Below are 16,020 nucleotides of genomic sequence, written 5' to 3'. Positions count from 1 at the left end.
AGATGAACAGGGTTGAGAGATAATACCACTCAGGACACTGTCTTCTATCGTAGATGAACAGGGTTGAGAGATAATACCACTCAGGACACTGTCTTCTATCGTAGATGAACAGGGTTGAGAGATAATACCACTCAGGACACTGTCTTCTATCATAGATGAACAGGGTTGAGAGATAATACCACTCAGGACACTGTCTTCTATCATAGATGAACAGGGTTGAGAGATAATACCACTCAGGACACTGTCATCTATCATAGATGAACAGAGTTGAGAGATAATACCACTCAGGACACTGTCATCTATCATAGATGAACAGGGTTGAGAGATAATACCACTCAGGACACTGTCATCTATCATAGATGAACAGGGTTGAGAGATAATACAACTCAGGACACTGTCTTCTATCATAGATGAACAGGGTTGAGATAATACCACTCAGGACACTGTCTTCTATCATAGATGAACAGGGTTGAGAGATAATACCACTCAGGACACTGTCTTCTATCGTAGATGAACAGGGTTGAGAGATAATACCACTCAGGACACTGTCTTCTATCATAGATGAACAGGGTTGAGAGATAATACCACTCAGGACACTGTCTTTTATCATAGATGAACAGGGTTGAGAGATAATACTACTCAGGACACTGTCATCTATCATAGATGAACAGGGTTGAGAGATAATACCACTCAGGACACTGTCTTCTATCATAGATGAACAGGGTTGAGAGATAATACCACTCAGGACACTGTCTTCTATCATAGATGAACAGGGTTGAGAGATAATACCACTCAGGACACTGTCTTCTATCATAGATGAACAGGGTTGAGAGATAATACCACTCAGGACACTGTCTTCTATCATAGATGAACAGGGTTGAGAGATAATACCACTCAGGACACTGTCTTCTATCATAGATGAACAGGGTTGAGAGATAATACCACTCAGGACACTGTCTTCTATCATAGATGAACAGGGTTGAGAGATAATACCACTCAGAACACTGTCTTCTATCATAGATGAACAGGGTTGAGAGATAATACCACTCAGGACACTGTCTTCTATCATAGATGAACAGGGTTGAGAGATAATACCACTCAGGACACTGTCTTCTATCATAGATGAACAGGGTTGAGAGATAATACCACTCAGGACACTGTCTTCTATCATAGATGAACAGGGTTGAGAGATAATACCACTCAGGACACTGTCTTCTATCATAGATGAACAGGGTTGAGAGATAATACCACTCAGGACACTGTCTTCTATCATAGATGAACAGGGTTGAGAGATAATAGCACTCAGGACACTGTCTTCTATCATAGATGAACAGGGTTGAGAGATAATACCACTCAGGACACTGTCTTTTATCATAGATGAACAGGGTTGAGAGATAATACTACTCAGGACACTGTCTTTTATCATAGATGAACAGGGACTCTTGGTGCCAAGACACTGACTGACTGCTCTCTATGAAATCAACTGACGTTCTACCATATTCTACAAGTTCTGTCAATTTCTAAAGCAGTTGCAGCAGAACGGTTTCTCTCCAGAGTGAACTCCCTGGTGGAGTTCTAGATAACCTGACAACGTTTCTCTCCAGAGTGAACTCCCTGGTGGAGTTTTAGCTAACCTGACAACGTTTCTCTCCAGAGTGAACTCCCTGGTGGAGTTCTAGATAACCTGACAACGTTTCTCTCCAGAGTGAACTCCCTGGTGGAGTTTTAGATAACCTGACAACGTTTCTCTCCAGAGTGAACTCCCTGGTGGAGTTTTAGATAACCTGACAACGTTTCTCTCCAGAGTGAACTCCCTGGTGGAGTTTTAGATAACCTGACAACGTTTCTCTCCAGAGTGAACTCCCTGGTGGAGTTTTAGATAAACTCCACATCACTATTGCGTTGTCAGGTTGCGAACGATTCTTTTTCTTTGTGAACGACTCTTTTTACGGACTCGTTTTTCTGAGTGACTCGTTCATTTTAATTGTTGGTTTGACCTGCTGGCCGCATTGAGTCCTACTATAGGATTGCCACACGCTCCTCCTCCTCCGGCTCAGCGGCTCCAGAGACGTGCTTTGACCAACAGCTGTCTGTCATATACCCAGGCAGGATAAAGATAAGCCTGCAGAGCGCAGTGAACAAAAAGACGTGTTTAGATCTGATAACTGAACGCATGGTGCAAGAATTAATACCATTTTTTATTTTTTACCTTTATTTAATTAGTCAAGTCAGTTAAGAACAAATTCTTATTTTCAATGACAGCCTACCGGGAACAGTGGGTTAACTGCCTTGCTCAGGGGCAGAACGACAGATTTTTACCTTGTCAGCTCCGGGATTCGATCCAGCAACCTTTCGGCTACTAGTCCAACACTCTAACCACTAGGCTACCTGCCGCCCCTAAGTCATTAATAATTGAATGTTATGATGATACACAGCATGTAGAACGAAAACATACACCAACACTGCTCAACAAACTCGAACACAAATCGTTTTTGAAGGTGCTGCAGTTCGTGAATTATATTGTGCATATTACCCTCACAGCAGTCAAGCCTCTGTAACGACCCTTGACGGAATGCCTTGTCAATCTAGTGAGGCAGTACCTAGACCTCCTTCCTAGTCAGGCCGTACCTAGACCTCCTTCCTAGTCAGGCCGTACCTAGACCTCCTTCCTAGTCAGGCCGTACCTAGACCTCCTTCCTAGTCAGGCCGTACCTAGACCTCCCTCCTAGTCAGGCCGTACCTAGACCTCCTTCCTAGTCAGGCCGTACCTAGACCTCCTTCCTAGTCAGGCCGTACCTAGACCTCCCTCCTAGTCAGGCCGTACCTAGACCTCCCTCCTAATCAGGCCGTACCTAGACCTCCTTCCTAGTCAGGCCGTAGCTAGACCTCCTTCCTAGTCAGGCCGTACCTAGACCTCCTTCCTAGTCAGGCCGTAGCTAGACCTCCTTCCTAGTCAGGCCGTAGCTAGACCTCCTTCCTAGTCAGGCCGTACCTAGACCTCCTTCCTAGTCAGGCCGTACCTAGACCTCCTTCCTAGTCAGGCCGTAGCTAGACCTCCTTCCTAGTCAGGCCGTAGCTAGACCTCCTTCCTAGTCAGGCCGTAGCTAGACCTCCTTCCTAGTCAGGCCGTAGCTAGACCTCCTTCCTAGTCAGGCCGTAGCTAGACCTCCTTCCTAGTCAGGCCGTACCTAGACCTCCTTCCTAGTCAGGCCGTAGCTAGACCTCCTTCCTAGTCAGGCCGTAGCTAGACCTCCTTCCTAGTCAGGCCGTAGCTAGACCTCCTTCCTAGTCAGGCCGTAGCTAGACCTCCTTCCTAGTCAGGCCGTACCTAGACCTCCTTCCTAGTCAGGCCGTACCTAGACCTCCTTCCTAGTCAGGCCGTAGCTAGACCTCCTTCCTGGTCAGGCCGTAGCTAGACCTCCTTCCTGGTCAGGCCGTACCTAGACCTCCTTCCTGGTCAGGCCGTAGCTAGACCTCCTTCCTGGTCAGGCCGTAGCTAGACCTCCTTCCTGGTCAGGCCGTAGCTAGACCTCCTTCCTGGTCAGGCCATACCTAGACCTCCTTCCTGGTCAGGCCGTAGCTAGACCTCCTTCCTGGTCAGGCCGTACCTAGACCTCCTTCCTAGTCAGGCCGTACCTAGACCTCCTTCCTAGTCAGGCCGTACCTAGACCTCCTTCCTAGTCAGGCCGTACCTAGACCTCCTTCCTAGTCAGGCCGTAGCTAGACCTCCTTCCTAGTCAGGCCGTAGCTAGACCTCCTTCCTAGTCAGGCCGTACCTAGACCTCCTTCCTAGTCAGGCCGTACCTAGACCTCCTTCCTAGTCAGGCCGTACCTAGACCTCCCTCCTAGTCAGGCCGTAGCTAGACCTCCTTCCTAGTCAGGCCGTACCTAGACCTCCTTCCTAGTCAGGCCGTACCTAGACCTCCTTCCTAGTCAGGCCGTAGCTAGACCTCCTTTTACAAGGTATCAATAAATAATATAATTTGTATGTGTGGCAATGACAAATGTACATTGCTTAAAGCCACTTTTACAAATGACAACTCCAATAAGCCCCTTATAGTGAACGAGAGACTTGTAGAATCATTTCATCATTCACCGGGAGGGGGTCCTGCGTGCTCTGGGCATTACTGACTCGAAAGAAATTAGTCGAAAGATGAGTTATTTAAACGAGTCAAAGATCAGAGTCTGTAAAAAGAGCCAAACTTCCCATCACTACAATGCAAAATATTTTCCACAAACAGAACATTGCTGTGGTTTCTCTCCAGTGTGAATTTTCTGGTGAACTTTAAGAGAACCCAATGACATAAACAAATCTCCACAAACAGAGCACGGATGCCTTCTCTCGTCATGTGTGGTCCTCATATGGTCTCTCAGGGTTTTCATCGTCGGGAAGCATTTGCCACAATCGCTGCAGAGGCACGATGGATTCTCTGGTTGGTCGGTCTCTGGTTTGTCTCCCACGTAAATATGTTTTAGTTCTTTTGATGACATAAGGGAACTGACACAAAGAGGACACTTGTATGGATTCTCTCCTGTGTGAGTTCTCATATGCCTCGTCAGAACCATCTTGTTTTGGAAACATTTGCCACATGCTTTGCAGGTATATGATTTCTCCCCTGTGTGCATTCTCATGTGCAGTCTCAGGCTAATGTTATGAAGGAAACATTTGTTACATTCTTTGCAGCTATTAGATTTCTCCCCTGTGTGTGTTATCATGTGTTTAACCAGGAGAGATTTGATGGGAAAACGTTTGTTGCATTGAGTACATCCATGAAGATTCTCTTCACCACTGTGAGTCATCATATGCAGTCTCAGGCTAATTTTATGACGGAAACATTTACCACATTCTTGGCAACAAAACGATTTCTCTCCTGTGTGAATTTTCATGTGCATTCTCAGGTTACTGTTAACAGAAAAACATTTGCCACATTCTTTGCAGCTGTATGGTTTCACCCCTGTGTGAGTTCTCATGTGTAGTCTCAGGCTAATGTTATGACTGAAACATTTGTCACATTCTTTACAGCTAAAAGGTTTCTCCCCTGTGTGAGTCCTCATGTGTTTAACCAGGTCTGATTTGACAGGGAAGCGTTTGTTGCATTGTGTGCATCCGTGTGGTTTCTCTCCACTGTGAGTTCTCTCGTGGCGTCTTAGAATGGTCGTTGAAGTAAAGAACTTTTCACACACAGAACACTTAAAAGGTTTCTCTCCTGTGTGAGTCCTCACATGCTCTTCTAAGCCCGTCTTGGTCCTGTAACACTTGACACAATCATTGCAGCTATACGATTTCTCTTCGGTGTGAATTTTCTTGTGGTGTTTAAGATTGTACTTTGACTTAAAGCATTTTGCACATGTTGGACACTGGTATAGTTGATCTTCAATGTGAATTCTCTGATGTTTCTTTAGATCTTTTGCTAATGTAAAGCATTTTTCACACATTGTACACGGATACGGTTTCTCTCCAGTGTGAATTCTCTGATGACTCTTTAGATATTTCATTGATTGAAAGCATTTTTCACATGTTGTACACTGATACGATTTCTCTCCCGTGTGAATTCTCTGATGACTCTTTAGATATTTCGTTGATTGAAAGCATTTTTCACATGTTGTACACTGATACGATTTCTCTCCCGTGTGAATTCTCTGATGACTCTTTAGATATTTCGTTGATTGAAAGCATTTTTCACATGTTGTACACTGATACGATTTCTCTCCCGTGTGAATTCTCTGATGACTCTTTAGATATTTCGTTGATTGAAAGCATTTTTCACATGTCGGACACGGATACGGTTTCTCTCCCTTGTGAATTCTCTGATGACTCTCTAGGTCTTTCGTTGATTTAAAGTGTTTTTCACATGTTGGACACTGACTGGATGTCTCTACGGTGTGGCATCTCATATGAGTTTTCAGATGGTTTGGTAGTTTAAAACTTTTACTGCACACATGACATGTAGGTGATTCCTCCTCTGTGTGAGTCTTCATATGTTTCTTCCATTGCTGCAACAAGTTAAATGATTTGCCACATTTCTTGCAGTGATGATTATTTTCAGTTGAGTGAATTCTCTGATGTGTTTTTAAACCGCCTAGTGTCTTATAGTGTTTACTGCACATAGGACATTTGAATGGTTTCTTATTCGTGTGAGACTTCAATGGTTCTTTCAGCTCACTGGTTGTCTTGGCCTCAGTGCAGACTTGAGAGCTTTGTCGTTTCTCTGCCTGTGTCCTCCTTGATTTGAGGGTCTTTAACACAGGTTCCTCACTCTCATCCTCATCCACACTTACAATGATTTCACTGTGAGCTGCAGAACAGTCTGGATTTACTGCAGAGAGGAGCAGAGAGTCACTGGTTGGTTCTGATACTCTGTGGTCCTCTCCATTAGGTTCTGTTTGTATCTGTTCAGTTGTGTTGGTGGGTAGAGAGTCTCTGTCCTGATCAGAGTACTTTTCCACACAGGGAGGAGCAGTAAATATGAACTCTACAACATCTGTGGAATCAGACTCAAGTCTGTGGAGCTGCTCTTCCTCCTGACTCATCCTAACTTCCTCCCGTTCCTCTTTAATCTGTGTGGGCTCTAGGTCCTGCTGCCCCAGACTAGGGCTCCACTCCTGCTCACAGTGCTGCTGCTCAGGGGGAACCTCCTCTTCAGGGACAGTTAGCTGCTGGGGGTCTGGAGAGAAGGAGACGGAATAATTAGCCAGTTAGACAAAAACATTTCATATTTACCCAAATACACTCATTATGCTCTGCTGAGGCTAAAGAAATATCATACAGCAGATAGTGGTGAATCTAGCAAGGAGGTTGGCTGCTCTTTGCTTTGGCCACAATGAGAAATGACAAGGGATGAGAGGCCTTAGCTACTTACAGTAGGCTACATCACATCCCAGAGGGCTTAGCTACTTACAGTAGGCTACATCACATCCCAGAGATCTTAGCTAGACAGCTACTTACAGTAGGCTACATCACATCCCAGAGGGCTTAGCTAGACAGCTACTTACATTAGGCTACATCACATCCCAGAGGGCTTAGCTAGACAGCTACTTACATTAGGCTACATCACATCCCAGAGGGCTTAGCTAGACAGCTACTTACATTAGGCTACATCACATCCCAGAGGGCTTAGCTAGACAGCTACTTACATTAGGCTACATCACATCCCAGAGGGCTTAGTTAGATAGCTACTTACATTAGGCTACATCACATCCCAGAGGGCTTAGCTACTTACAGTAGGCTACATCACATCCCAGGGGGCTTTGCTACTTACAGTAGGCTACATCACATCCCAGAGGCCTTAGCTAGACAGCTACTTACATTAGGCTACATCACAGAGGGCTTAGCTAGATATCTACTTACATTAGGCTACATCACATCACAGAGGGCTTTGCTACTTACAGTAGGCTACATCACATCCCAGAGGCCTTAGCTAGACAGCTACTTACATTAGTCTACATCACATCCCAGAGGGCTTAGTTAGATAGCTACTTACATTAGGCTACATCACATCCCAGAGGGCTTAGCTACTTACAGTAGGCTACATCACATCCCAGGGGGCTTTGCTACTTACAGTAGGCTACATCACATCCCAGAGGCCTTAGCTAGACAGCTACTTACATTAGGCTACATCACAGAGGCCTTAGCTAGACAGCTACTTACATTAGTCTACATCACATTACTCTTATATGCGGTTGGCCAGTAATATACCACCCTGCATCCCACTGCTGGTTTACCACTCAAGCTAAGCAGGGTCAGTCCTGGTCGGTCCCTGGATGGGAGAGCAGCTGGAAGTGGTGCTGGAGGGACAGTAGGAGGCACTGCTTCCTCTAGTCTAAAAATAGATCCCAATGCCCCAAGGCAGTGATTGGGGACATTTCCCTGTGTAGGGTGCTGTCTTTCAGATGGACTGTTAAACAGGTTTCCTGACTCTCTGTGGTCACTAAAGATTTTGGATATTTGGAAAATATATTTGACGTTTTCCGAGACACATTTTGCCCCAGTGCCTCCGTTTGACTACTCATAACAAGCTATTTCCAACAGCAGAGCTGCAGGTGTGAATCTATTATAGCTTAGCTGCGAAGGTAAGTCTGCTTAATAATACATTCCTTTAGATATTTTATTTCTAATTCCCCGTTATAATGACCAACAGTCCAAGCCCACCGCCATAGGAAATGTAATTGTATTTAAATTAACATCTGGCTTCCTGCGGACTGTTCAGGTTTTTTGCAAGGCAATTGAAAGCAACACGAGCGTAAATACGCCAATGGCAATTTGAATAGACAAAGCCATCGATCACGTGACACCATTCATTCCTATGTGAAGACTCAATAGCGCATTTGAAGCCGGTTATGATGGCTTCTCATGTGGGAAATGTCTGTAGACTAATGCCTCGTTTAAAACTGGGAACTCGGAAATATCCGACTTCAGTGCGTTCAAAACAACTGGAAACTCGAGGAAAAAAACAGCTCAGATTGGGAAAAATCGATTTTAACGGCCATCCATTTCTAGAGCTAAGACTTTCCGATCACTGGCATCATGATTTGAACTCGTATTTTTCCGAGTTCCCAGTTGTTTTAAACGCCGCAATAACATGCGCTGTTTTAGCTACTCCAGAAAGTGACGTTGCAGGCTAGCTCAGTGGTGCGCCCTCTCATTGAGTTGGTCAAGCTGAAGCTCAACCGGGGTACTGCAGGCTGCCATTAGCTACTAAATTATCCTTAACTTGTGTACATCTGGAGTAATGGAAGCATTTATTGGTAGAATAATTGTTTTCGAAATGTGTTTATTTACACGAAGATTGGCAATGCCGGCAGTACCGCGGGCGACCTTGATGTTCGTGCGGTGGCTTCCCTGGGAGGGGGCATTCGTTCTCCCCTGAAATACACCTAGCGTTGCTTAAAAACAGCTAATTCTAGCCATGCTATGGGCTAAACTAGCTGCCCCTCGCTGGTGGTTATTTGTTACCCGTGTAAACCCCCCCCCCTCGCTCTCTTTCAAGACCTATCTACGAACCTGCTCCCAACTCCAGAAGAAGCCTCCGTAGACGTTCAATCTCCTCCTTTGAACGAGAGAGCTCTTGTTCAATAGTCGTTTCCACCGCCGCCATTATCTCAACAGTCACTGCTGCTAGTGGCTCCTGGTACTGGGCTATCCACCTTTCCTCTATCCCAAATATGTTAACGGCTGCCGATATTAATCGCTTGGCTATAAACACAGTCAACAAATGTGGTTTCGACATTTTGAAGAAACATTTAACTTGAGACTGTCGTCCATGGCTTTCTTCTTCTTCTTTAATGTTTACAGACTACATCCAAAAAGGTATATTGCCGCCACCTATCGGGTGGCATAAAAACTGAGGCTTTAACAAAAAATTAAATAATTATATATACAGTACCAGTCAAAAGTTTGGACACACCTACTCATTCAAGGGTTTTTCTTTATTTGTAAATGTTTCTACATTGTAGAAAAATAGTGAAGACATCAGAACTATGAAATAACACATATGGTATCATGTAGTAACCAAAAAGTGTTAAACCAATCCAAATATATTTTAGATTCTTCAAAGTAGCCAACCGTTGCCTTGATGACAGCTTTGCACACTCTTGACATTCTCTCAACCAGCTTCATGAGGTAGTCACCTGGAATGCATTTAAATTAACAGTTGTGCCTTGTTAAAAGTTCATTTCTGGAATTTCTTTCCTTCTTAACGTGTTTGAGCCAGTCTGTTGTGTTGTGACAAGGTAGGGGTGGTAAACAGAAGATAGCCCGATTTGGTAAAAGACCAAGTCCATATTATGGCAAGAACAGCTCAAATAAGCAAAGAGAAATGACAGCCCATCATTACTTTAAGACATGGTGAGTCATATGGAAAATTTCAAGAACTTGAAAGTTTCTTCAAGTGCAGTCGCAAAAACCATCAAGCACTATGATGAAACTGGCTCTCATGGGGACCTATTAAATAATAAAAATAAGACAACTAGACTTAGCTTTTAAGTATTACTTACTAAAGAATTTCTAAATAAAACGAATTAAATAGATTTTAACACACTTGTGTGAAATCCTATGCCATGTGATTATTATTATTTGACCCTGCTGGTCATCTATGAACATTTGAACATCTTGGCCATGTTCTGTTATAATCTCCACCCAGCACTGGCAGAAGAAAACTGTCCACCCCTCACAGCTTGGTTCGTCTCTAGGTTTTGGCCTTTCTAGGGAGTTTATCCTAGCCACCATGCTTCTACACCTGCATTGCTTGCTGTTTGGGGTTTTAGGCTGGATTTCTGTACAGCACTTTGTGACATCAGCTGATGTAAGAAGGGCTTTATAAATACATTTGATTGATAACCTTCTACCAGGGTAACTGTTGCCCCCTTTCCTAAAAACAAAGTTTCATGAAATAACAAAAAAAGTGTAAACTGTAGATATTTATTTCCCTTTATAGTTTATTGGCCTACGCATAACCTTCATCCACATACCATTTATTTTCCAAACATTGCTTTCTTGTGTCAGCAATTAGACATTGATCTTAGGGGAGGGCTAGTTACCCCCCCAGTACCCTAGGTAATAAACTGCGCTGCCTGTTGGATGCATAGACTAGAGCAGAAACTAGACATTATAATAGCCTATCTAATAGACCCAATTAAATGAGAGATGCGCATGGTTATTTGTTGCATAGCTTCTTTGGGAATATGAACTCATCATGGCCAGAAAAGGTGAGAAATGTACAATGCAGCGGTTATGCTATCCAGTGCATACGGAAACTATTCAGACCCCTTGACTTTTTCCACATTTTGTTACGTTACAGCCTTATTCTAAAATGTATTACATTGCCCCCCCCCCCTCCATCAATCTACACACAATACCCCATAATGATAAATCAAAAACAGGTTTTTAGAATTTTTTGCAAGTTTATAAACCCCCCCCCCCCCCCCCGGAAATATCACATTTACATGAGTGTTCAGACCCTTAACTCAGTACTTTGTTGAAGCAAAGCCTCGAGTCTTCTTGGGTATGACACTACAAGCTTGGCACACCTGTATTTGGGGAGTTTCTCCCCTTCTTCTCGGTAGATAGATCCTCTTAAGCTCTGTCAGGTTGGATGGGGAGCGTCGCTACACAGCTATTTTCAGGTCTCTCCAGAGATGTTCAATCGGGTTCAAGTCGGGGCTCTGGCTGGGCCACTCAAGGACATTCAGAAACTTATCCCGAAGCCACTCCTGTGTTGACTTGGCTGTGTGCTTAGGGTTGTTGTCCTGTTGGAAGGTGAACCTTCGCCCCCAGTCTGAGGTCCTGAGCACTCTGGAGCAAGTTTTCATCAAGGATCTCTCTGTACTTTGCTCCGTTCATCTTTCCCTCGATCCTGACTAGTCTCCCAGTCCCTGCTGCTGAAAAACCTCCCCACAGCATGATGCTGCCACCGCCATGCTTCACCGTAGGGATGTTGCCAGGTTTCCTCCAGACGTGACGCTTGGCATTCAGGCCAAAGAGTTCAATCTTGGTTTCTTCAGATCAGAGAATCTTGAGAGTCTTTAGCTGCCTTTTGGCAAACTCCAAGTGGGCTGTCATGTGCCTTTTACTGAGGAGTGGCTTCTGTCTGGCCACTCTACCATAAAGGCCTGATTTGTGGAGTGCTGCAGAGATGGTTCTCCACAGAGGAACTCTGGAGCTCTGTCAGAGTGACCATCGGGTTCTTGGTCACGTCCCTGACCAAGGCACTTCTCCCCTGATTGCTCAGTTTGGCCGGGCGGACAGCCCTAGGAAGAGTCTTGGTGGTTGCAAACTTCTTCCATTTAAGAATGATGGAGGCCATTGTGTTCTTGGGGATCTTTAATGCTGCAGAAATGTTTAAGTGCCCTTCCCCAGATCTGTGCCTCGACACAATCCTTTCTCGGATCTCTACGAGCAATTCCTTTGACCTCATGGCTTGATTTTTGCTCTGACAACTGTGGGACCTTATATAAACAGGTGTGTGCCTTTCCAAATCATATCCAATCAATTGAATTTACCACAGGTGGACTCCAATCAAATTGTAGAAACATCTCAAGGATGATCAATGGAAACAGGATGCACCTGAGCTCAATTTCGAGTCAAATAGCAAAGGGGCTGAATACTTATGTAAATAAGGTATTTCTTTTTTGTTTTCACTTTGTCATTATGAGGTATTGTGATGTCATTATGGGGTATTGTGATGTCATTATGGGGTATTATGTGTACAGTGGGGCAAAAAAGTATTTAGTCAGCCACCAATTGTGCAAGTTCTCCCACTTAAAAAGATGAGGCCTGTAATTTTCATCATAGGTACACTTCAACTATGACAGACAAAATGAGAAAGAAAAAATCCAGAAAATCACATTGTAGGATTTTTAATGAATTTATTTGCAAATTATGGTGGAAAATAAACTTTTGTTATTGACCAAATACTTATCTCAATACTTTGTTATATACCCTTTGTTGGCAATGACAGAGGTCAAACGTTTTCTGTAAGTCTTCACAAGGTTTTCACACACTGTTGCTGGTATTTTGGCCCACTCCTCCATGCAGATCTCTAGAGCAGTGATGTTTTGGGGCTGTTGCTGGGCAACACAGACTTTCAACTCCCTCCAAAGATTTTCTATGGGGTTGAGATCTGGAGACTGGCTAGGCCACTCCAGGACCTTGAAATGCTTCTTACGAAGCCACTCCTTCGTTGCCCGGGCGGTGTGTTTGGGATCATTGTCATGCTGAAAGACCCAGCCACATTTCATCTTCAATGCCCTTGCTGATGGAAGGAGGTTTTCACTCAAAATCTCACGATACATGGCCCCATTCATTCTTTCCTTTACATGGATCAGTCGTCCTGGTCCCTTTGCAGAAAAACAGCCCCAAAGCATGATGTTTCCACCCCCATGCTTCACAGTAGGTATGGTGTTCTTTGGATGCAACTCAGCATTCTTTGTCCTCCAAACACGACGAGCTGAGTTTTTACCAAAAAGTTATATTTTGGTTTCATCTGACCATATGACATTCTCCCAATCTTCTTCTGGATCATCCAAATGCTCTCTAGCAGACTTCAGACGGGCCTGGACATGTACTGGCTTAAGCAGGGGGACACGTCTGGCACTGCAGGATTTGAGTCCCATGCGGCGTAGTGTGTTACTGATGGTAGGCTTTGCTACTTTGGTCCCAGCTCTCTGCAGGTCATTCACTAGGTCCCCCCGTGTGGTTCTGGGATTTTTGCTCACCGTTCTTGTGATCATTTTGACCCCACGGGGTGAGATCTTGCGTGGAGCCCCAGATCGAGGGAGATTATCAGTGGTCTTGTATGTCTTCCATTTCCTAATAATTGCTCCCACAGTTGATTTCTTCAAACCAAGCTGCTTACCTATTGCAGATTCAGTCTTCCCAGCCTGGTGCAGGTCTACAATTTTGTTTCTGGTGTCCTTTGACAGCTCTTTGGTCTTGGCCATAGTGGAGTTTAGAGTGTGACTGTTTGAGGTTGTGGACAGGTGTCTTTTACACTGATAACAGGTGTCTTTTATACTGACTTCCTCCCGTTCCTCTTTAATCTGTGTGGGCTCTAGGTCCTGCTGCCCCAGACTGGGGCTCCACTCCTGCTCACAGTGCTGCTGCTCAGGGGGAACCTCCTCTTCAGGGACAGTTAGCTGCTGGGGGTCTGGAGAGAAGGAGACGGAATAATTAGCCAGTTAGACAAAAACAAAGACATTTCATATATATCCAAATACACTCATGTGTCTATGCTCTGCTGAGGCTAAAGGGATATCATGCAGCAGAAACAAAGGACACCAGAAACATCCCAGAGGGCTTAGCTACTTACAGTAGGCTACATCACATCCGAGTGTCTTATAGCGTTTACTGCACACAGGACATTTGAATGGTTTCTTATTCGTGTGAGACTTCAATGGTTCTTTCAGCTCACTGGTTGTCTTGGCCTCAGTGCAGACTTGAGAGCTTTGTCGTTTCTCTGCCTGTGTCCTCCTTGATTTGAGGGTCTTTAACACAGGTTCCTCACTCTCATCCTCATCCACACTTACAATGATTTCACTGTGAGCTGCAGAACAGTCTGGATTTACTGCAGAGAGGAGCAGAGAGTCACTGGTTGGTTCTGATACTCTGTGGTCCTCTCCATTAGGTTCTGTTTGTATCTGTTCAGTTGTGTTGGTGGGTAGAGAGTCTCTGTCCTGATCAGAGTACTTTTCCACACAGGGAGGAGCAGTAAATATGAACTCTACAACATCTGTGGAATCAGACTCAAGTCTGTGAAGCTGCTCTTCCTCCTGACTCGTCCTGACTTCCTCCCGTTCCTCTTTAATCTGTGTGGGCTCTAGGTCCTGCTGCCCCAGACTGGGGCTCCACTCCTGCTCACAGTGCTGCTGCTCAGGGGGAACCTCCTCTTCGGGGACAGTTAGCTGCTGGGGGTCTGGAGAGAAGGAGACGGAATAATTAGCCAGTTAGACAAAAACAAAGACATTTCTTATATATCCAAATACACTCATGTGTCTATGTTCTGCTGAGGCTAAAGGGATAGCATACAGCAGATAGTGGTGAATCTTGCTAGGAGGTTGGCTGCTCTTTGCTTTGGCCACAATGAGAAATGACAAGGGATGAGAGGCTTTAGCTACATCACATCCCAGAGGGCTTAGCTACTTACAGTAGGCTACATCACATCCCAGAGGGCTTAGCTACTTACATTAGGCTACATCACATCCCAGAGGGCTTAGCTACTTACATTAGGCTACATCACATCCCAGAGGGCTTAGCTACTTACATTAGGCTACATCACATCCCAGAGGGCTTAGCTACTTACAGTAGGCTACATCACATCCCAGAGGCCTTAGCTGGACAGCTACTTACATTAGGCTACATCACATCCCAGAGGCCTTAGCTAGACAACTACTTACAGTAGGCTACATCACATCCCAGAGGCCTTAGCTAGACAGCTACTTACATTAGGCTACATCACATCACAGAGGGCTTAGCTAGATATCTACTTACATTAGGCTACATCACATTACTCTTATATGCGGTTGGCCAGTAACATACCACCCTGCATCCCACTGCTGGTTTACCACTCAAGCTAAGCAGGGTCAGTCCTGGTCGGTCCCTGGATGGGAGACCAGCTGGAAGTGGTGCTGGAGGGACAGTAGGAGGCACTGCTTCCTCTAGGCTAAAAATAAATCCCAGGGCAGTGATTGGGGACATTTCCCTGTGTAGGGTGCTGTCTTTCAGATGGACTGTTAAACAGGTGTCCTGACTCTCTGTGGTCACTAAAGATTTAGGATATTTGGAAAATATATTTGACGTTTTCCGAGACACATTTTGCCCCAGTGCCTCCGTTTGACTACTCATAACAAGCCATTTCCAACAGCAGAGCTGCAGGTGTTTATCTATTCTAGCTTAGCTGCTAAGGTAAGTCTGCTTAATAATACATTCCTTTAGATATTTTATTTCTAATTCCCCGTTATAATGACCAACAGTCCAAGCCCACCGCCATAGGAAATGTAATTGTATTTAAATTAACATCTGGCTTCCTGCGGACTGTTCAGGTTTTTTGCAAGGCAATTGAAAGCAACACGAGCGTAAATACGCCAATGGCAATTTGAATAGACAAAGCCATCGATCACGTGACACCATTCATTCCTATGTGAAGACTCAATAGCGCATTTGAAGCCGGTTATGATGGCTTCTCATGTGGGAAATGTCTGTAGACTAATGCCACGTTAAAACTGGGAACTCGGAAATATCCGACTCAGTGCGTTCAAAACAACTGGGAACTCGGGGAAAAAACGAGCTCAGATTGGAAAAAAATCGATTTTAACGGCCATCCATTTCTAGAGCTAAGACTTTCCGATCACTGGCGTCATGATTTGAACTCGTATTTCTCCGAGTTCCCAGTTGTTTTAAACGCCGCAATAACATGCGCTGTTTTAGCTACTCCAGAAAGTGACGTTGCAGGCTAGCTCAGTGGTGCGCCCTCTCATTGAGTTGGTCAAGCTGAAGCTCAACCGGGGTACTGCAGGCTGCCACTAGCT

At 44.8% G+C, this 16,020-nt stretch overlaps 1 protein-coding gene across 2 annotated transcripts; it reads right to left on the bottom strand.

Moving 5' to 3' along the window:
- Nucleotides 1-2,317: 2,317 nt before the first annotated feature.
- On the bottom strand, nucleotides 2,318-9,265 carry LOC120040306 (oocyte zinc finger protein XlCOF6-like). 2 transcript variants are annotated; one of them, XR_005475612.1, is made up of 3 exons: nucleotides 9,002-9,265; nucleotides 2,663-6,665; nucleotides 2,318-2,606 (listed from the first exon to the last, which is right to left on the bottom strand). XR_005475612.1 is itself a non-coding variant. In XM_038985505.1 (2 exons), the coding sequence occupies exons 1-2, from the start codon at nucleotides 9,225-9,227 to the stop codon at nucleotides 4,213-4,215; spliced, it is 2,679 nt and encodes an 892-aa protein (XP_038841433.1). In that variant the 5' UTR covers nucleotides 9,228-9,265; the 3' UTR covers nucleotides 2,318-4,212. The 2 variants fall into 2 exon arrangements, 1 of the variants encoding a protein (XP_038841433.1); XM_038985505.1 differs by having other exon boundaries at nucleotides 2,318-6,665.
- Nucleotides 9,266-16,020: the final 6,755 nt, after the last annotated feature.

The sequence above is a fragment of the Salvelinus namaycush genome, unplaced genomic scaffold, assembly GCF_016432855.1.
Source record: "Salvelinus namaycush isolate Seneca unplaced genomic scaffold, SaNama_1.0 Scaffold340, whole genome shotgun sequence".
Classification (NCBI taxonomy): domain Eukaryota; kingdom Metazoa; phylum Chordata; class Actinopteri; order Salmoniformes; family Salmonidae; genus Salvelinus; species Salvelinus namaycush.
Note: the sequence above shows the minus strand (reverse complement) of the source record. Positions and strands in the feature narration are given on the sequence as shown.

Coding starts and splice junctions, on each gene's coding strand:
- LOC120040306 (XM_038985505.1), bottom strand. CDS start 9,227: ATGTCGAAACCACATTTGTTGACTGTGTTTATAGCCAAGCGATTAATA. Junction 6,666..9,001: donor TCTTCTGGAGTTGGGAGCAG/GTTCGTAGATAG, acceptor CCTTCTCTCCAG/ACCCCCAGCAGCTAACTGTC.